Source organism: Apis dorsata, unplaced genomic scaffold (genome assembly GCF_000469605.1).
Source record: "Apis dorsata unplaced genomic scaffold, Apis dorsata 1.3 scaffold_951, whole genome shotgun sequence".
NCBI lineage: Eukaryota > Metazoa > Arthropoda > Insecta > Hymenoptera > Apidae > Apis > Apis dorsata.
The window spans coordinates 39,168-61,949 of NW_006264060.1; the positions used below are offsets into that span (position 1 = coordinate 39,168).

The 22,782-nt window shown below is 24.8% G+C and overlaps 1 protein-coding gene across 1 annotated transcript in view; it reads left to right on the forward strand.

The window, feature by feature from the left end:
* Positions 1 to 19,482, forward strand: part of LOC102677948 — a gene marked incomplete at its 5' end in the record, with an annotated part of 54,559 nt that extends 35,077 nt beyond the window's left edge. The window contains 12 exons of the mRNA XM_006623826.2: positions 2,603 to 2,827; positions 3,716 to 3,870; positions 7,837 to 8,598; positions 9,830 to 11,892; positions 12,744 to 13,032; positions 13,575 to 13,784; positions 14,466 to 14,777; positions 15,082 to 15,489; positions 15,561 to 15,789; positions 16,453 to 16,870; positions 17,440 to 17,962; positions 18,195 to 19,482. Coding sequence (XP_006623889.1) covers positions 2,603 to 2,827; positions 3,716 to 3,870; positions 7,837 to 8,598; positions 9,830 to 11,892; positions 12,744 to 13,032; positions 13,575 to 13,784; positions 14,466 to 14,777; positions 15,082 to 15,489; positions 15,561 to 15,789; positions 16,453 to 16,870; positions 17,440 to 17,962; positions 18,195 to 18,407 — 5,807 coding nt within the window. The remainder of the gene's footprint in view (positions 1 to 2,602; positions 2,828 to 3,715; positions 3,871 to 7,836; positions 8,599 to 9,829; positions 11,893 to 12,743; positions 13,033 to 13,574; positions 13,785 to 14,465; positions 14,778 to 15,081; positions 15,490 to 15,560; positions 15,790 to 16,452; positions 16,871 to 17,439; positions 17,963 to 18,194) is intronic.
* Positions 19,483 to 22,782: the final 3,300 nt, after the last annotated feature.

Here is a 22,782-nt window from a genome sequence, read left to right on the forward strand (position 1 = left end):
TCGTACACTATTTTGATAGAAAACTCGCTTTTTAACAATTATAAAAAACAAGAAATAGCTATTTCTTGTTTTTTATAATTGTTGAAAAGTTTATAATAAAATTAATAAATTATTCTTTTAATAGAAAAAAAATAATTCTAATAAAAAAAAAAGGTATTTATTTCTAAATAGATTTATTACATAACTTTATTATATGCATATGTACATGCATATTTAGATATTTATTATAGTTTGATAATTTAGAAAAAAAATAATATTTAATCTTAAAAATAAAAAAGTTTATGTTAAAGTACAAATATATATATCTATTCTAAAGATTTGAAAAAAAAATTTTATTAAAATATACTTTTTATTAAAATATATTTTAATAAAATATTTTCAAGTATATAAACAAATGATTTATTAAATGATAATTGTTAAATTCCATTACCAAACTTATATATCATTAAACATTTAATAGAATTAAATTGGATAATTTTTTTGCATTATGACATCATTAACACAAATCGAGAAACAATATGCGAAAAAAAAGAAATTTATGAGATATTTTTACATTAAATATTAACTATAAGATAGTAATGAATGAAAATATTAATAAACTGCATGTTAAAAAGCACAGTAGATATATCGATGAAAAAAAATTTAATTATTTTTATATTGAAATGATATATTAAATGCATTATTGATAAAATAATTTTTATTTAATTACTTCAAAAATAAATGTTCAAATTTTAGTATCGTATACAATAATGAAAAAAAAAAAATATAAATATAAACATATCTGAAAATTCTTTCTTTTCAAAATATATAAACAATTTATTAATTTTGAAATTCTTTTCAAAATATATAAATATTTTGTTCATCTCGAAATTTATATGAATAAATATGAATAAAAGAATTATAAAATTTAATTCTTTTATTAAATGTTTAAATTAAAAGTAAATATAGTAGAGCAAATTGCAGTAGAGCAAATTATCTTGATATTGAAAGCAATTTATATTATAAAATAATAGATTTCTATTTAAACATTTGATAATTATGGTCTTCTAGGAAGTTTCATTTTAATATCGATTAGATAGATATAAACAAGCTAATGAAAATTATAAAGAATATTATTATGATGTATATATTAGTGCAATATAAAATTACTTAAATAAATTTTAAACATTTTTTAAAATAAAATATTCTATCATAAAAAAAATATTTATATTTATATTTTAAATAAAAAAAGTTTTTGGTTCTATTTTCTTAAAAAAAATAAAATATAATACAAAAATTTGACTACTTATTTCTGAAACATTTTTTCTTTTTTAATATAATAAAATGTAAATACATAATATTTCAGAATTCTTTTCTTTTTTTTGTGATAAAATATTTTTTAAATAACTGTTACAATTGAGGAGTTTTTTTTCAAATATGTGAAGAAATATAAAATAGAATATTTAGTGATTATCTAGGAAAGGAATTTCTCATTAAATTCGATAAAATATATTTCAAAACATACAACAAGACAAACATACATACAAGAATATATTTGTTGTATATCGTATTTTAAGATTTGAAATAAGTTTTGATTAGATTTGATATAAGTTTAGATTAAGTTAGATTAATTTAGATTGAATAATAAATAATAATAACAATTTAGAATTTTATAATACATTATTATCAATATTATTTAGATTAATTCAGTAAATATCAAAAAAAGAGTCATAAGTTTCTTCTTTTATTAATATAACTCAATTGACATCAATTCAATAAAAGATAATCTAAAATAATGGTTTCTTTTCATATTTCCAAGTTAGTTTGGTTAGGTTAGATAAAATTGCGACTATCTAAATCAAATTATAACCTAAAAACAAAATTATAATCTAATTTAATACAAATTTAATATTTTCATCTGTAAAATATTGAAAAATTACATAGTATTATTGAAATAACTTTTTAACAATGAAAAATGATTAAAATCTTTTGAGAATTGATTACATTAATGTATAATAATCTACAACATAATACTTATTTATATCAAAGTCATTGGAGCTAAGTTTAAATTATATACAATAATGTTCCGAAAAAAATAACAAGCTCGAAATAAGCACATCGGTATCTTCATTTCTTTATTTATAATATAATATCATCTACAAAATAAGAAATCTGAAAATGACTGACAGATCCATGAAAGTAAGAAACTACAATCTTTATATCTTCAAAATTGTTTAGTGATAGAGGAAGATGATGTTCTACTGTTTTCTAAAGAATAGCATTGGTATTCACTCAATCACTTCATAATTTACCGTTATCTCACTCGCTTTTGTATTTTTTCTTGTTCTTTTTGAAAACAAAAATCGAATAATATAGTTATTTGATTCATAGAAATTAATCCTCAGTATATGTTTTTTTCAAAACAATATTTTTTTTATCTATGATATATAGGATTAAAAATTTTTACTAATATCTCGTAAACTAATGCTATGTGGCGGATATATGTATAAAAAAATTTGTTTAGAATGTTGAATTTATAATATATTTCAAGATCATAAAAATTAATAAGTCCCCTTTCCTAAATAATTTTTATATTTTTGAAAAATATGATTTTTTTTTATAGAACAAATGCAACAAGCAGTAGTATGGCCAAATTATTCGAATCATAATAATGGAAATGTCGCGCCACCGTCTCTTTTGCTTCCGCCTCCACCACCATCTCTTCAGCTCTTGAGCGATATCGGTGGCGCAAGACTAGTCCTTACTGAAAGCAAAAGAAAACAGCAGAATACTTTACCTATTGTCAAGATAGAAGCAGATTGTGGAACCAATCCTACTACTATAATCAGTAAGTCATACATATTTTTTGAAATGAAAATTTTGAATTAAATTATTGATAGATATATGAAAAAAATGAAATTAAATTGTATGGAATATATAAAAAATTGAATAAAAAGAAATTATATTTTGATTATCACAATAAAAAGTTTTGTTATTATAACAATTATATTACGATCAAAAATATTTTAATATTTTCTTATATAAAAAATTAGATGATATTGAATAATTAATTGAATAAAAAATCTCATAAATTTAAAATTCTTTTATTATTTCAATTTTGAAGTGCAATTAACATTTTTTAATGATAAAAATCATTATTAAATTAAAAATTTATATATACTTTTTTACTTCAGTTTTAGTTTTCACTGCTCTTTTAACAATATTATTAAAAATTCTTTCTTAGTAGTATATTATATATGTATATGTATATATATTAATAAAGTTTTAAAAAATATTTTTATAAATTCTTCAATTAATATTTTCTTTTTTAAATATATTTGTAATAATTTTGGGATTCACTATAGAAAAAAAAAAAATAAGAACATTTTTGAAATTATAAAATTTCATACAATTATATTTCATAGAAGCCTAAAACTATTCTACTAAAGTAATTAAGATAATTAATTATAAATTAAATAATAAAAAAAAAGAATGACACTTGATTTATTTAGTATAAATAATAATAAATAAATTGTTTTTTTATTTACATAAATTTTTAAATTATATAAAATGTATATAAAATGTATGTCATTATCTAAAAAAAAAAAATTTTATGTCAATAAAAATCAAGATGATCAAGCAAACATTTATTTATCCATATATTTATATGGAAATTCATCGATGACTGACTAAGAAAATAATTTCCTAGATAATATTGAAATCCTAAATTTCATAGCCTCAACGGAATCAACAAAGGCATTGCAGACTGTGACTTCGATGACGGGAACCCTCGTCCCAGATACATCCCTTGTAACCACGTTGCATTATTATCCTCATGCTCCTGCATTAGTACAAATCAGTCAAGCCGAGCCAACGCATTGCAGATCACAGGTAAGTGCTGTTCTCTTCATTTTTCCATTTTATTCACAGCTTTCCATCTGTCGCTATTATCCTATTTCTTTCTTTTCTATCGTTTCTTTTTTCCTCTTTTCACTATCTATATTCGTCGATCTTATGTCGAATTGAGCATAGTGACAAGAGAGAAAAGCAAACGATGCAGAGAAGGAGCAATAATTATATGAAACTCGGGACACGATCCAACCATTCTCAAAATGCGGAAATGTTATAACACATTATATAATCATGCACAAACCTATTTGCATCTTTATCTGCATACATATTACTAACCAGTTCGTTGTTGACCTTGCAATTCCTCGGAAGCTTAATACTTCTTGTTAATTTCTCGGTCTTTGATTTATTCTTCCCTTCGTTTTTCTCCATTTCTGTGTTTTCGTTTTATCACTTTCTTTTTTTTTATCCAGATTTTATTTTATTCTTTTTTTAATTTTTTTGATTTTTCTTTTATTGCTATTTTATAACTATTAAATTATTTTTATAGATAGATAGTTTTATAATAGATAATAGTAATATCGAAATTTGAATATTAATAATAGAAAGTAAAACATTTAATATTGAATCGAACATGATATTTTAACATCGCTAATAGTCATATTAATTTAATATATATATCTCAAAATTGAAAAATCATTTCGTTTATTTAATTATTTTTAATTTTTATTATTTTATTCAAGATTTTTTAATTAATTTTTTGATTTTAATGCTTTTAGCAATATATTAGATTATGTCAAATAATATTAAATTATAAATTAGAATATATTTATTTTATTATAAAAAGAATTTATAAAAATATTAATGTATATGCGAATCAAAATCTAATAGAAAATAAAACAATTCGATAAGAAAAAGAAAAATATTTTGATTCTCATAACAATTTAGATAGATTTGTAATTTAAAGATAAATACAAAAAATAAAGCTATTATAATACAATACTTTCTTTTACAATAATCTGTTGTATTTTCAATTATAAATATTTATTACGTAATATAAAATATTTAATCGAATTTGAAAAAAATCACGTTTAATATGATATTTTATCGTTATAAATTAAAAATCAAATGGAAAATAAGAAATAAAAATTTTTTTTTTCTACTTTATATGATAATTTTTATTATATAAAAATATTTGTTGAATATTGTTGAAAATTATTTCTAAATTTTTAATTTTCTAATTGAATTAAGTTTTTTGTTTAAATTTTATTGAGAAAAATTTCTTTATAAATCTATCTATTTCTTTATAATATCTGTCTTTTAAATTAAATTAAATTTTTAAATTTTGTATCACATAATAATACAATTTCTGAAGTATTAATATTTTTTTATTTTTTTTAATTTGTCTTTTTTATTCGAAATCTAATTTTGATATTCACTTTTTTCTTTAGTAATTTTTTCTTTAGTAATAATACGATGGTGTTAATTAGTTATACAAATAGCTTTTTAACAAATAAAAACTTTTGCTTAATAATGTAATTTCTTACTTATACTCTTTTATTATGACATGAATCTTTTTGAAGCATTAAGTTTAAAGAATTTTTAAGTAATAGATTATCATTTTATTCTTTTTTTTGTTATTTCATTTTTTTTCTCTCCCTTTTTCTTCCTTTTATTTTATTCATTTTTTATCTTTATTCTTTTTCTTGCAATAAACTCTATTCCTATTTCTAATTGCTCCTAAAATTACGGAATAGTGCATATGATTTTCTTTTTATCCATAATTTTTTTTAAGCAGATTATAATTTTTGCTCAATTAAAATCGAACATAATATATATATCTACGTTTCTAGAAAATAATTTTTATAAACAAGATTTTTTGGAATTTTTGGAATAGTTTTCAAATTTATAATTTTTTTTTTAAATTTTAGATAATAATTTTTGAAAAATAATATTAAAAATATAAAAATTTATATTTAATTTTATTGTAACTAAATAAACTAAATATACAAATATTTATTATTTTATTATTTAATTATTTTGCATTGCTATTATTCATTAACTTTTAAAAATAATATTAAAAATATAAAAATTTATATTTAATTTTATTGTAACTATATAAACTAAATATACAAATATTTATTATTTTATTATTTAATTATTTTGCATTGCTATTATTAATTAACTTTTAATACAATTTAAGCCTAATATCTTAATTTTTTTATACGTTGCAAAATTTTTGAAAATTAAAAATTTTTTTATTTTTTGTAATATTAACATTAGCAAAGTTTTAATTTTATGAAAATTATATTTTATGAAATTCTTAATCATGAGTAAAAGATTTATTATTCTCTTAATGAACGGATTTAATTAAATGTAGATTAAGAACAGATATAAATATTTACATTGTTTCCAATATCGTTACTAATTATGTTTGTCTCTTAATTTCTCGCAATTAATAATCCTTATCCCGTATTGTAATTGCAATTATATACGATATGATATTATATATATTTCTGTACTAGTATGTATCAGAAATATCAAAATGTAGATATTAGTTTTAATTTGAACATAAAAATTATCTATTTAGATTATTTTTAATATAGCATTATTATTTTATTCTAAATTTATTTTTTTTCAAAACTTACTTACATAATTGTTATATAATTGTTAATTTTTTAATATAATTGAATGCCATCTAGAAATATTTTATATTTACAATTAGAAATCTTGATTTGTATGATAATCATCTTATTAAATATATATAAATAAATAATTTAAAATAAACATTTATCAAACATTGAATTAAAATTCTAAATTTCATATTTTCGCTTAACAAACAAATTCTTCTGATTCTTTCATTTAATGCTTTGTAGAACATGGCTAGTTTTGCTTTTGGTCCTCCTGTTATAAACTCGTAACGCGTTGTGGCAAATTTTAATAAAGTTGGACAAAGTATATTTAAAGTGATTAAATAAATTGTGTAAGGAAATGAAAATAATAATCAAATATAATCAAATCTTTGTTGAGTAAATTGCATATATGCGTTTAATTTTTCTATATTTAACAAATAATAATCATATTCGTATTTATATTTAAAAGAAAATGTTAGAAATATATATGTAACAATATCCTGTATGTTTATTCTTAATTATTTTGGAATAGAATACTTTTACAAAACTTTTAGAAAAGAAATTTGATATTTTGTATTACTTAACTTATCTGATGATTAATTATATTTTTTTCTTTTGTGAATATATTTGTTTTTTTCATTGCACGTGTAATTAATATTTGTTATAAAATAATTTATTTATAAACATAAGTGATTCATGTATTCTTTTATAATTACTCGATACATTCAAGCATATTATGTAAATATTATGTATTTGTTATCAAATGTGATAATATTGTTTTCAAAAGTTAAATATTAATTTATTCCTGGAAGATTATACATTTATGTTCTTTATATTCAAGAAAGGATTCTAAAACATAAGTAACATTTGATATTTATTTGGTATTTTAATAAGAAAAAATATTATAATTTAGAAAATTTTGAAAGAAAAAACTAAATTCAATTTTTTTAAAATAATAAATCTAAGTTAAATATTTTATTATGAATGAAAATTGGACTTTTTGATCTGGAATTTCAAATTGTACTTAAACCTAATAAAAATATTAAATAATTTCCCAATTCAACATCATCATAATTCATAACCTTTCTCAAATATTTAAAATTGAAAAAGAAACTAATCAAACAATAAAAAAAAAAAATTCACATTCAATCATAGAAAAATCTCAAACGTTTATCTGATCAACTTGTAAAAATTGAAATCATCTTAACCGAAAATTTCAAAAATAATCATTTCTAATTAGTTCCTCTTGATGTGGGTTGACCCAGTTCAATCTCTCATCTTGGTCCAACTTCGTTGAAATTCGCCATTGCCTAACTCGCCGATACTTGATCCTCGAATATCCTGCGCGTAGCAGCGAAATTCGTTTCTGTCGAAGGCGACCTCGCCGGTCTCGTGTTTGACACCGCCGCCAGAGGTGACGCCGATCCACACGATCGAGCCACCGGAAGTGGGGCCAATAGTGGGCGTGCAGGATGCGTCGAACCAGACGGACGCACCGGAACCGGAGGATCAGGAGCAACCGTTGGTCGAGGCATGCGTGAAGCAGGAGCAAAGTTTGAGTCCCTGTCAGTTGCAGAACTCGGCCAACCTGACAACCACTACCACCACCACCAACCTGACGAATTTGACCAATTTCGAGATCGTGGCTACATCGCCGGAGAAGGTGTGCAACGTCGTTCGAATAACCACCACCACCACGACCGTGAATCCAGGAGTATGCGGCATCGTGGGTAAGGTAGACAAAGCGGAAAACACGATCATCAATATGGCCGATTGTCCGAAATACTCGATCTCGAAGGAGTGTAGGAGTGTAACATCGATCGATAGGACGATCGAACATGTGGTCACCAGGCAAATCGATAGAGAGCATGAAGATAGAAATCATGTAGAGGAAGAGGAGAATGAGTCGCTTGAGGAAGAGAGGATACCATGCAGAGACATCAGGAATGGACCAAGAATTATTGAAATTACCGAAGAAAATTGTGATAGTTTTCACGAAAATTTGGAATTTTTTGGAAGAAGAAGGGATCATTCGTTGGATAGACATAAAGATAAAAATAAAAGTTATATTTCTGAAACTGGTAGTGTTGAACAAGAAGATGAGACTGATACAACGAGAGCTGTTGAAAAGTGCGAGGTAAGGATTGTGGAAACATATTTTTTTTTTATTTTGAAATTTAGATAAATAAAGATATTGCTTTTTAAATAAAAATTAAAAAGTTGTATTATGGAATAATTATTTGTTTTTGGATAAAAAAAATTTTTTTCAATTATGATATTGTATTTGGTATAATGACATAGCAATATAATTCATCATATAATGAAAAAAATGAATAAAAATTTGAAAAAATATTATTAACAAAAAAAAAAGAATAATCAGTCTAACTGTAAACTAAAGAATTTAATTTATATAAAATTATTATGAAATCTTTTCATGACTATTTATTAAATCTGTTATTTCATAACTATTTCATAGCTACTTTTGATACAATTATATAGAAAAAAATGTATTTTCATAGTTATGAAATGAATATATTTGTTCTGGAATGAATAATTATGTTCTGAAATGAATATATGAATATAATGAAATATACTGTTAGAAAAAACATTTAAAATTTAACTTTTAAATTTAACTTTTAAACATAACTTTTTTCTGTATTGATAATTATTATCTGGAAATTTTCAAGATATTAACAAAAATATTTTTTATATGTATTATATATAATTTAAAAATTTAAAAATCAGCACTATAATTTTAAGTTTTAGAAGCTATATTATTAATTATTTTTCAGAAGATTTTATTTATTGTTCATTATGTATTAAAAATATATTAACAAAATATGTTTCGTAGTTTTCATATTATATAGATTAAAAATATATTATATAAATTAATATTAATATTAATATTAATAATAATATTATATAAATTAAAAATATTTTATTTTGATAGAAGTTTGATAGAATTAAATTAAATACAATTTACAACAAAAAAATGTTGTAAATTGAACTCAGTTGTAAATAAGTAATCCGAATAAAAATTGAATTTCAATCTAAACCATTATTTAAAATTATTTAAAAAATATAATATTATATATTATTATTAAACATACTTTATTATTATTAAACATATTATTATTAAACATATTTTTGCGTGAATCTAATAAGTATATGAAAATAAAAACAGTAACCATATAGAGAAAAAGTTCAAAATGTTATCTTAACATATTTTAAAATCATCCAAATTAATAAAATATCTTTTTAACATAGAAAAAATTTTATAAAATAAAAAATATATACTATTTAGGTATCATAAAATTAACTTTTATTTTTATTTATTCAAACATCATAAATAATATTATATTTTTCAGACCGAATTAGCCAAAGTAGAAGATATGACAGAGCTGCACAGATATATGAGTTCTGTTTCAGAAGATTTGGAAATCAATCAAATTTTAAAACCAACAGAAGATTCTACTTCTAAATCAAAAATAGAAATTGATTCCAATCACGAATCGAACTGTGAGAAAAGTGATGATGATTGCCCTCAAACTCCTGTATCTCGCCCTCAGATTACTGTAAAGTCATTTGATATGCCTAATATTGACTGTGACGAACAAATGATCGAAGCAATTACTATCAAACAAGAAGCAGACGAAACAGGATATGAAGACTGCTCTTACAGATGCGAACCAATATCAACGACAGAGAAGCCAAAATGCCAAGATTCGTTCAAGAGATACTCAGTCGAGAAGTCTCATCCTGGGATTGAGAATGTGGTAGAGAAGCTAAAAAAAAATGCAGCTGCTGCTTTGCAGGAAACAACAGCTCAAAAAATAGATGATTCCAAGGATAAAAATGCGGAGAATCTTCGATCGAGGAAACATTCAGATACTGTGCCGAGAAAATTGGAAAACGGTTTAAAGAAACATATTTTAAAATCCTGTGAGAATTCTCCTTTTCTGGACAAACATAATGTTACTCGGGAACCTGAAGTATCTTCATCAGAAACGGCACGAATAGGTAAAGATTTGCAAGATATTTCTAAATATTTAACAACAACTGAACATTCATCTAATTCTTCCATGAATAAGCATCCTTTATCCAGAAATTATCTCACAAACGATAACAACAACGATACTAGAAATAGCAATAATAATATCAAAATGATAGAGGATAAAGATTCTGTCGTAAAGAAGGAAAAATCTTTGTCTCCTGAGCTTTGCGAGTTGATGGAAATGAAATGTATCGACAATGATGTCATGTCCAAAAAATATAGACAAATGGAAACACTAGATAATTCATACGCTTTAATGCCTGATAATCAAACAACTAAATCCAGAGTTATGGTTAATTCTAAACAAAAACCTACGGTTGACATTAGCGGCCTCGAATTACTATCAAACAGCATTGAACAATTGGAACATTTGAAACCGGATTCTCAAAATTCCGGTACAGTATCTGAACTAGAGAAATCACCTGTTAGAAGCAAGCTGATTTCTCCGCAGGGAGAGAGTAATAACAACAACGTAGACAGCCCTTTGGGATTGTTATGTGCTCTAGCAGAACAGAGATTTATGGAGGAAGTGGGGGACAAAGTACCACGAAAGTTGAATCTCGAAAGCTCGGAGGAAATATCGCATGCTGGTAGATTGTTGTTGAACCTGGGCAGAGTGAATATACCGGAAAAAGAGGGAAAGACAATAGACAAACGGAAATATGTTCAGACAGATATAAAGAATTACGAGAATCCCAAAAGATTTAAAACTGATGGCGAATATGATGAGGATGAGGAATGCAGTTCGTTGCATTATCAACAAAATAATAATAACGAGAAGCAATATAATGAAAAAGTACAAGAAGATATGATGTTCAGGTTCAAAGAGACTACAAGGAGAAGTATAGACTTTTCTGAACAAAATGGTATTAATTCTGATGATGAGGAAGTTACCATGTTGAAAAATGCTCTTCTTAATAAGAATGTAAACTATGAGAGAAACGAAAATTTTGAAGAATATGAAAGACATTGTGATCAATATCAAATGAACAGAACATATAGCAGCAAAGAATCTATTGATGGTAATTTATCGGATTCTGATATGGAAATGTATGATAAAAAATCTTCTAATGAAAAAATAGAGAAGGAGGATAATATAGATATTAAAAGACGACTTTCTACAGAACACCGTGACTGTCATGATTATAGGAACTTGCAAGCAAAACTTGATGCAAAAAAATTCATTGCTCGAAAAGGACATATAGATAATGAAGCAGACTGGCCGAATATGGATGCCATGGAACTTGATATGAGAGTCAGATTAGCTGATATTCAAAGACAATATAGAGAGAAACAGAAAGAATTATCTAAGTTAACTCCGAAAAAGGATGAAAAGAAAAGTCCTGGTAGACCGCGAAAGAAGAGTCATTCTTCCAGGTAAAATTGATAAAATTATATATTATTATGATTTTAATATATATAAATTATAAATTATGATAATTATATATTAAGATATTTTTTTCATATTTTCGATAAATATTTATAAAATTTATCCTCAGATCTTAATGATTTTTTATGTTGTCAAAATCATATTAAATAGTTATGAAAATTTTATTTGACAATTGTTTATTAAAAAGTTATTAACTTAATTTTAACCTAATTAATTTAAATAAATTAGAAATTAAATTTTATTTGATATCAATTAATTTGTTAATTTTAAGTTTAATTTTACTTCAAATCAAAAAAAATTTATTTTTTTTATTTTAATTGTTAACCTATTTAATAATTTGGACTTGTGCTTTCTTAATCTAATTGCTGTAAGAGCAACCAACTATCAATTATCTATAGCAATAATTAAAATTAACATAAAATTAAAACTAATTTAAGATAAACTATATCAAATGTTTTTGTTAATAACTCTTTAATGAACAATGATCAAGTAAAATTTTTACATTATCGAATATTAATGAGTTTGACACTATATTAAAAAAATCATCAAGATCGAAGAATAATTACCATATCTTCTTATATATATTATTTATCATTAGAAAATTAATTGTTAGTTATTGTAAATAACAATTAAGAAAGTAAAATCACATGAAAGAAAAACAAGAAATATGTTAAAAATTATATGCATTTATAAAATTAAATAAAAATTAAATATAATATAATTATCAAAAATATATATTATATATAAATATAATATAAAAATTAAATAAATATAATAATATAAAATAAAATTGTATACAATATATGTTATATAAATGACTAATAAATAATATTTGCAGTTCGGACCATGGACCTCTTGCATCACCACCGATTTTGGAACCAATATCTTCACCGCACAAATCTCCACCACAATCACCAGATGAAGCTCCGCCACCACTAACTTCGACTGTCCTAGCTATGCCAAGATGTAATGTGAATTTAGTGAAATTGGGCGAACAGAGAAGTCACATTAAACTGTTGGATAGTATACCAAGCATTCCGATTCCTGTTCCACCAGTTGCCTCACCAATTACCGTGTTACAATCGAACAAATCGTCGCAGGACGACGATGAAAAAAGCACAGGAAGGGTAAATGAATTTTGATAGAAATAATATGTGTGTAATTAAAATATATTAAAAATTTAATAAGAATATATATATTGATACTAATAAAATTTTTCACTTTAAAAGTTAAGAAAATTATAATTAAAAATTGAAAAATTGAGAATTATTAATTGAGAATTATTATAATTATTAAAAAAATACTTATTTTAAAGAAAAATAATAATGATAAAGAATTATTTCTATTTAAATTTTTTATTTATATTGTATATCTGTAAATATTATATTTTATTTAATTAATTTAATTTTATTAATAAATGAAATGTGATTAAATATTATAATTTGGATTTTTTTTATCTTAATAATTTTATTTCTACATATATAAGAAATTTCTATATATAATATTTAATAATATTTAATTAAATAATACAACAGAAATATTTTTAAATTATTATGTCAGCATAACAAGCTAGAAGAACAATAATATATAAACACAACATATAAATATAATAAGATAAAGAATTTTTTTTTTATGAAATCTTATCAAGATTTTATAAAACTTGTTACAGCTTGGCTATGACACATCATCTCCAGCTCCTACAATTGCGAGTTCTAGTTCAGCTTCAAAAAAACGAAAGGTTGGTCGGCCTAGGAAGTTAATGTGTACATCCGGAAGTGTTAGACATCTCACAGAAACAATAGTTGCAAAAAAACCTAAAAGCAAGAGTTCTCTAGTGGGATATCTTTTGTCTTCGAAGAATAGGCATCTTCAAACGAAAGTGAGCTTTGTTTTTTTGGTAAAATATAAATATAATATACAGAATGTTCTAGATAAAAAGCGATTTTTCTAACATAATTAGGAAATCATTTTAAATTTAAAATATTATGCAGGATATTAATATATTCATGGATATTTTTTAGAAAATCGATTCTAAAAACTAAAAAAAAAAAAAAAAACATAAACATATCAATTAAAGTTTATTTATTAAGGTAATATACAAAAATGTTAAGAAAATGTTATTAAATTATAAGCAATTAATTAAATAAGAAAAGAATAGAAAATGTGATATGTGAGCATTCATCTAACGCAAACTTTAATTATTTTTATAATTTATATATATATTTTTATAATTTATATATATATATATTTTGATCTTTAAAATCAATTTTTCAAAATTTCTATTAAAATATGTTAATATTCTATATTATAAACTATATATTAATTTTTTTTCATTCTCAAAATATCATTTTTAAATAAATGATTACATATCATTAAAAATTATAGTAGATTTAAATAGTTTAAATCTGATGATTTATTATCTTGCATATCTTAAAAATGGAAACGAATTATTGCATGATGTACATCACTCAGAATGATTTCCAAATTATTAGCAAAGTTTTTTGGCTTTTATCTGGAATCCTATATATTTATTATATTAAATATATTTACTATTTGACAGTATGTGGGTAAAACTGGTTATACTCCATTACCATTTAAGACTACATTATCTTCCATAAAATCCTCTTCCAAGAATCATAAATCAACAAAGTCAAAACCGAAGCCTGCGAAACAAACACCTTTGCATAGCAAAAATGTAATTAGTTCGATTATTGCGGAAAAGGCGAAATTAAGTCAAGAAGTAAAGTTAGATAAACAAAGTAAAATGAAACCAAAATTGAAGGCTGAAGCAAAAGTGAAGACTTGGGAAGACGATGAATCTAGTAGCATCACAGAAAATATGCCAGAATCTACTGTGGAAGAATTAACAAAGGTAACAAAAATAGAAATAAAATTTCATTACATAACTTATTTATTTCAATTAATAAGATATACAAATATATATATATATATATATACATACATACACATATTAAGAAAAATATAATTTCTTCACGAATTTTCTAAATATATTCATTTTCAAACAATACAATTTTTTTTTGAAATTTTATTTTAATTTTTTATTCTTTTTTTAAAAATAATTTTATTGATAATTAAATTATCTCTACAAATTTTTTTATAAATATTAATATTCCATCAATTATCTAACCATTACAATCTATTTTTTAATTGCTTAGGAAATCCCAGTGGATATTACCAAATCAATAGAAAAAGAATCTGAAAAGATAAGACACGAGAAATCGAAAAAAAAGAAGCGAAAGTCGAATTCATCCTCACCGTCCAGACATAAATCAAACGATCGAGATAAGAAAGAATCGAAACGTCGAAAATCAATCGAGTGCAAAGAATGCAAAGAATGCGCGAAAGCTGCTCGATCAGAGAAAACGGAAATCGTGAACAAATGCAAATTAACATCGGCCCACTTGGGTATAGACCAGCTAAGAGTTTTAACAGCTATGGGTGGTCTATTTTATGCCGGAAGACTGAGCGCTGTTCAAGCGCCTGATGTTTATGCAATTACGCTGGATGGTGAAAGAGGCAATAGACCTCATATCCATTCCAGAGAGGAAATACTACGAGATGCGGTAAATTAACATTGATTCATTCATTACCTGTATTTCGTTCGAATATGTACTGTTTTCATCATCGTTTATAGATCGTGGAAATTTGTCCTACTTCAACGAAAGAATTACCACCTGGCACGAGACTGTGCGCTTATTGGAGCCAACAATATCGTTGTTTGTATCCGGGAACTTCGGTCGAACCCTCGGAACCTGATCCAGAACTTGATGAAAAATTTGTCAGCGTGGAATTCGATGATGGAGATAGTGGAAGAATTGCTTTGGATGATATAAGATTGTTACAGCCTGATTATCCTGTCGTTGGTAAATTTTGTATTTTTGTTTTTGAGTTTTTGTTAAGTTAAAATATTTTAAAGAATTTGTAAAATTATTTTTTTAAAAAATTCAAATTATTATTAATTTTTATATAAGATAAATGATTAAAATTTGTTGTAAAAAATGATAATTTTATCATTTTTAATTTTATGTATTTGATTATTATTTTAAAACTGGATAAAAAAAATTATAACGATATATTTTTATTAGATACGATAACTATGTTATTTTTGTTTATATTATCTCTATAAGAGATAAAGAAATTAGTATGTGGAATTATTTTCATGATTAATATTTCTGCTATATCAGTTAGTAAATAATATTTGAAGACAGGAACATTTTAACAAAATGTTAAAATAAAACTAATAAAATTCTTATTTTAATATTTATTTTCTAATTCTAAAAGTTATAATTTTGAATAATCTTTATTCAGATATTTTAATTTCAAAGTTTTAATATACTTGAAAGAATTAAAATTATTGAATTTAAAAAGTCTGAAAATTAAAATTTAAAGCATTAAATTTTTTTATTTTAATCAATTATCCTAATTTGTTTTTAATTTAACTAATAAAATAAATTATACTTTGAATAAGCTTTTAATAATCGTTGATTTTTTGAATATTTACATTATATTTCTTCATTACATTACAGAATATGATCCTAATCCTTTGTTATCATTGGGAAAACGTCGACGACAAACATCAATGTCAACAGAAGATAAACGTTCATCTAGCAATAGTCAACCATCTGTTTCTATAAATATAAATAGCTCAATACCTACTGTTACATCTACAACGAGTTGCTACGTTTCATCGTCTGACACACAATCATTGGAGCGACACAAATCGGATATAGATGCTAAAGATTTGGAAGAGTATCGTGAAAGGAAACGTATGAAGAAGAGAAGAAGAGATAAATTGAAGAGATTGCAAGAATCTCAAGAAGGAAAGAAGAAACACAGAAGACATAAATGTTGTGAAGAACACAGAAAGCATAAACACAGGAAACACCGTAAACATAAACACAAACATAGCCATCATAGTAGTTATAGTGAAGGAAGTCATAATAGGTTTGTTATTTTTTATGTTCTCTGTTTTGTAGTATTTAATGATGAATAGTAAATCTTAAAAAAATTATAGAGATTTCTTTTTATCAATTATCAATCAATTTGAATAAGATGAATATAATATAATATAATTTATTAATTATAAAATTAAATAGATTATAAATAATATATTGTTTATCTATCTCAACTAAATTGAAACTTTTTATCATGATATGTCTTTGTCAAAAAAAATTTTTATCGTGATATATTTTTATCAAAATTTTAAAGTATAATTATATATATAATAGAAATTTTTAATTTTAATTTTATAAAGATTATCACGAAAAAGATATATGTAGATTTAATAAAATTTTTTAAAAATAAGATTTATTAGAAGAAATAATTTAATACAAATATGTATATAAGATATTAATTCAAAAATTATTCACAAATTTAGAAAATTTCTTTTATAGTTTTAGAATGAAGTTTGTAAATAAATAGAAAAATATTCAAAGACTCATAAAATTATAATATATATATCTCTATATTGATTTCCAATTTTAATCAAATATTATTTTAAAAAAATTTCTTAGCAGTGGGGAAAGCTGTTGTGGTCAAAAGAGCGAAGAAGAATTACCTAAAGAGACAATGTCTAAGATTGATGAAGAAGAAGAAGTTGAAGAAGAATCGGTTATTCAAGAAGAAGTTACTCTAGAACCGATCAAAGAACCTGTTCATGAAGAAAAGTCTGAAAAACCGAAAAAAACAGATAAAAAGTCGAAAATACGTGAACGACAAGAATCAGTAGAAAGTCGGAGCAAAATGGCAGCTTTCTTGCCAGCAAGACAATTATGGGGATGGGCTGGAAAAGGTTACAGACGACCCGGGGCTAAAGGAAGAGCTAAAAAACAGTTCTTCCGTGCTATACAACGGGGAACTGAAACAATTCAAATAGGTGATAGTGCTGTCTTTTTATCAACTGGCAGACCTGATAGGCCTTATATTGGACGCATCGAATCTATGTGGGAAACTTCGAGCTCCAATATGGTTGTCAAAGTAAAGTGGTTCTATCATCCTGAGGAGACCGTTGGATGTCCAAAGAACTTAAAGTACCCGGTAAAATATGATCAAAATTGTCTTAAAAAATTATTTTAGATTTTTTTTTTTAACTAATTCAATTTAATGTATTAAAAAAAGTATTAAGATAGGTATTCTATATAGAATAATTCTTTTATATTTTGTTTCTTACTATTATTAATTATTAAAGGATAAAAAAAATATTAGAAAAATATTAGAAAAAAAATGTTATAATCTATTTTTAATCTAATGTAATTTATCTATTCTCTAGGGCGCTCTGTTTGAATCCCCTCATATGGACGAGAACGATGTGCAAACAATCTCTCACAAATGCGAGGTACTACCTCTTCAAGAATATACAGAGAAACTGGGCAAGGAACCACATAGATATCTGACCATTTATGACAACAATGACATTTATTACTTGGCCGGATATTACGATCCAACAACGTACCTGTTAACTATGCAGCCAGGGGTTGTTTGAGAACAGCTAAAGCTGACGATTAAGTTAACGGGTGTTACTTAATTGTTGTCAGCCAATGAATCATTGCAAAATTAAATGAAATGCCATGCCGTTCCTATCACGGTTGAGATGTTACGTTTTCTAGCGAAAGGCTAGGATCATGATTATCAAATCATGACGAAAATAGACGAACGAATCGAACGTTCGTCAATTCGAAAGACATTAAAGTTTACAATAAGAAAAATTACCGTTTATTTCGATTTATAATTTCGATCGATCGATAATAATTTCGATTTTCTCGATAAAAATTTATAATGCAATTAACGATACCATTATTCGCAATATGCTTTTGAAAGGCAATCAGTGTCATCACAAGGCACAAGCGTTATTTATTATTGCAAAAAAAACCAGAGATACATTGTTTCCAGTTGTATTATATTTTTCTTCTTTTTTTTATGATTATTGCATATGTTGTTACGATTGATTTTTCTTTGATCTAGATTCTTTTTCTCATTGAACTATATATACATACATATGCAAGTACATTGTTTACACGAGAGATAATCATTGTTAATTTGATACATTTTCTATTAGTGTTTTTTGCGTCTTTCATATCGTTCGAAGTTTCAACTGAGTTATACTGCGTTTCGTTTCGGTGCTGAAAAATGGTTTTTGCAGGAGGAAGATACTTTCGCGAATATTATTGTGAGTATTTTCATGACGATACTTATTCGCATTTTACAAATTGTGAATCTTTCAAATGAAGAGGCGTGCAATAATAAAATTGTTTCGCTATTTATATAGAAATATCTGATTATTTGTATGCTATCGTGATAGATATATATGATGCACAAAGACCGTGTAATTGTTGCAAAATTTCGTAGGATCCAAAAGTTTACATTTGAAAGAAGAGATTTCCATATTTTTCGCGAAATTTGAATACGAAGAGGGGGCTTGTGCCTTGTGTATAACGAAATTAAAATAAAAATGAAAAGCAGCTTAATTTTTTCAAAATTACGAGCTGGGTTTTTCGATATTTGGATCACACTAATGATGAATATTGATAAATAATTATAAAAAACAAATACATATAAAAGATACATATTAAATATGTAGAGGAGAGATGCAATAAATATACCGAGTGGCATTAACGCAAAATAAATTACGAAAAGAATATTGATAAATGTTTTATCAATTGTAAATATAAAATATATAGTATATATATATATATACTATATATATATATATACTGTACATAAACGTTAAGTGCGTACATATGTAAGTAAATCAGATACATAATCTGATTTTTAATCGTTAAACAAGTGTTAAATATTATTGTTTAAATGAAAATACAATACATATATACATCTACATTTATTAAGCAAAAATGAAAAAAAGAGATTTTTTGCGAATCTTGTAATCCGATTATGCAAACTCTATACGTAGAGATATAAAGTTGAAGTTACAAATTGCGAACGGAAATAATCTGTTCTGTTGATATTTTCTGACAACTAAGTAGTTCTTTTTAATACTCCTGCAATCGGAACTTATAAGACGCAACGTACTTAGATTAAATATCATTTTCTCGCATTAATTTCTTAATCTATTAATTATAATCTATTAATAAGTATCGTTAAATTTAATTGCTTCAATGCTGTTCATAAACAAAAGTTCATTTGATTTTATTTTTTTTTTATATATATAATTTTATTGATAGAGATGAAGGAATATGTAATAATACGCTTGTTATCCTGCTTTCAGGATAAAATTTTCATTCAAAGGTTTTGATAAGCTTCGCCAAGAAGCTTTAAATTTTCGCTAAGCGAAAAAAAATATTGTTTAATTTAGTAATTTAAATGAGATAGATGTAAAAAATGATCAAAGTAATAAGTCAATATAATTAAGTATTTTAATACTTTTTCTCTAATATTTGAATTTTTGACAAGTTATTAGTTTCTTTAGCCTTTTGAGAGATCGATTTATAAGATAAAGATTATTATTTTTAATTTTTCTGAAAATAAAATAATGTTCTTATTAAATGTTAATATAAATTATTCATGAAAGGACATCATGCAATATAAAATAATATTCATTATATCTTTTGAATTGTCAAAAATTAAAAATAGATATGCTAATATCTCTCAAAAAATTAAGCTATAACATGATTATTTATAATTTTTTTTTATACAATTGATGTTTTCTGTTTGAAACAGATTACTACTATATTATATTATATTAAACGTACTAATTGACATTATTTTTTTATAAAATTTTCTTTGATGATCATGTATACGTACTAAATATTAATTATCCTAATTTAATTTAATAATAACAAAAGAAATTCCAAGAAAAAAAAGAAAGATTATTTGGTTGCAGAAATCAGTTTGAACAGCATTGATGCATCGATATAATAAGATCGAGAGATTGATGCGAGTCCCATTTCCTGTATCTTTTCTTTTTAATTTTTTGACAATACGAAAAGAAGAGATTCGATGAATTACTCGAAATGATCGAGAATATCTCGAGCATTGAGTCCATAGTGATATGAGATAGGTGCTACACAATATTTTTTGTTCACTTGCGCGCGTATTACTGTTACGATTAACGATAAGTTGACATTTGCAAAACATTTCAAATATTTTTTCACGCATTTTTTTGCGTTCATTCTGCGAGCCTTGTGCAAGCTTCCCATGTAGAATTAAGGTGTCTTTCTTTTTTTTTTATGATTTTTTTATATCTCTCTGAATAGCAAGAAAACTGTAATCACTTCTTGATTTTTCTTGATCACGATCCGATAAAATCGTGATTGTTTCTTTACATACCACGACAAATCCTCGTAGAGGGATATAAATCTATCAGAGATACATATACAGACAATCTCTCTGACGGTGTAAGTACAATCACGAGATTTTCGATTTTCCGCCGATTATCGATACATCATAGCTATTTATTATACGTTTATTAAACGTATCGTCTTTCGACTATGTCCTCTAGTTTCCTTTTATAAGAGGAACAACTAATCGTAGCGGAGCATGATACATGATCCTAGTACAAATTGCAGATACAATAATAATTGTGCGTTTATGCGATATTTACATCGGTGAGACAAGCAAATCAGAGTACTTACATCGTAGCACGTATGATTGTCGCGTGTAAATAGATCATAGCGTACCAGGATCGCTCACTAATTTGTTTTAGATAGAACTGATCGATTTCCATAGATTTCAAACTTCTAATGTATATTCATTGTTATTGTTGTTCGTGCACGCTATCGCAAATCTTCACCATCATTATATAAACCTGGCGATGATAGATTCGATAGATTCTTGGACAACGCATACAATCTGTACATTGCATAGTATTTTTCCATTAAGGGCAACAAAAAAAAAAACGACAAGAAAAAGGAAAAATATATACATATACATATATATTATCGATAAATTGTCGAATTTCTCTGTATCATTCATCGGCTCGATGGTTTTCATCCATCTTTTGATGATTGTATATAAAAAAAGTATATAAAAGCATGAAAAGCATGAAAGATAAAAAAAAATAATAATAATAATTTCTTAAATCATTCTGGACATAGTTCAAATGATGTTTAACGTTCAAGGTTTTAAGTCATTTTTGACTTTAACAGTTAGCGATAACGCTAAATCGAATAAATTTGAATCTATGGATGATTTTTGATACAGCCGCTATTGGCTTATACTTTAGAGATTAAAAAGAAGACTACTGAGTCGTATAAATGATGAAAAACGACGATTTGTCGATTAGAGATATCGTTTCTTCGATGACGATTTTTTCGACGCTTCGATCCTGTGAAAAATAGCCTACTGGTAGACAACGTAGACGAGGTACGTTCGCTTGTAGATTTGTAAATAACGTAGATTAACGTAAATAGATAGATCGAAAGAAATGTCGGTGTCCTTGATCGTTTTTTATTATATCCCAAATATACATTTTTTTGATCGTTCGATTCGATCAATTTTGCTTCCATTTCAATAATAATTTTAATGATAATTGGAAGCGAATAAAAAAAAATTTGAAAAAAAATGATAACGAATTAATGAAAAATAATAAAGAAATTTAAAGTATATATGCGATGAACAAATGATGCCGACATTTCGCGATAACACTCTTTTTTTCGAATCCATGTGGAATTGAGGCGCTTCTCAGTCGAGAAGACCACCGCATGTCGGTATGAATCGATTTTCCTTCCAATGAGAAGACGAGATTTATTTCGTTCCGGCAAAGTTTTCTTAATTTTTTTCTTTGGCGAGACAATTTAGATAAGCGAGAAAATTCACATGAAAAAAAGCGTATACCGTTCTAGCTAGTCTAGCCACTACGTAAAGATTAGTTTATAAGTATCTAGTAGTAACGGATGGACGAG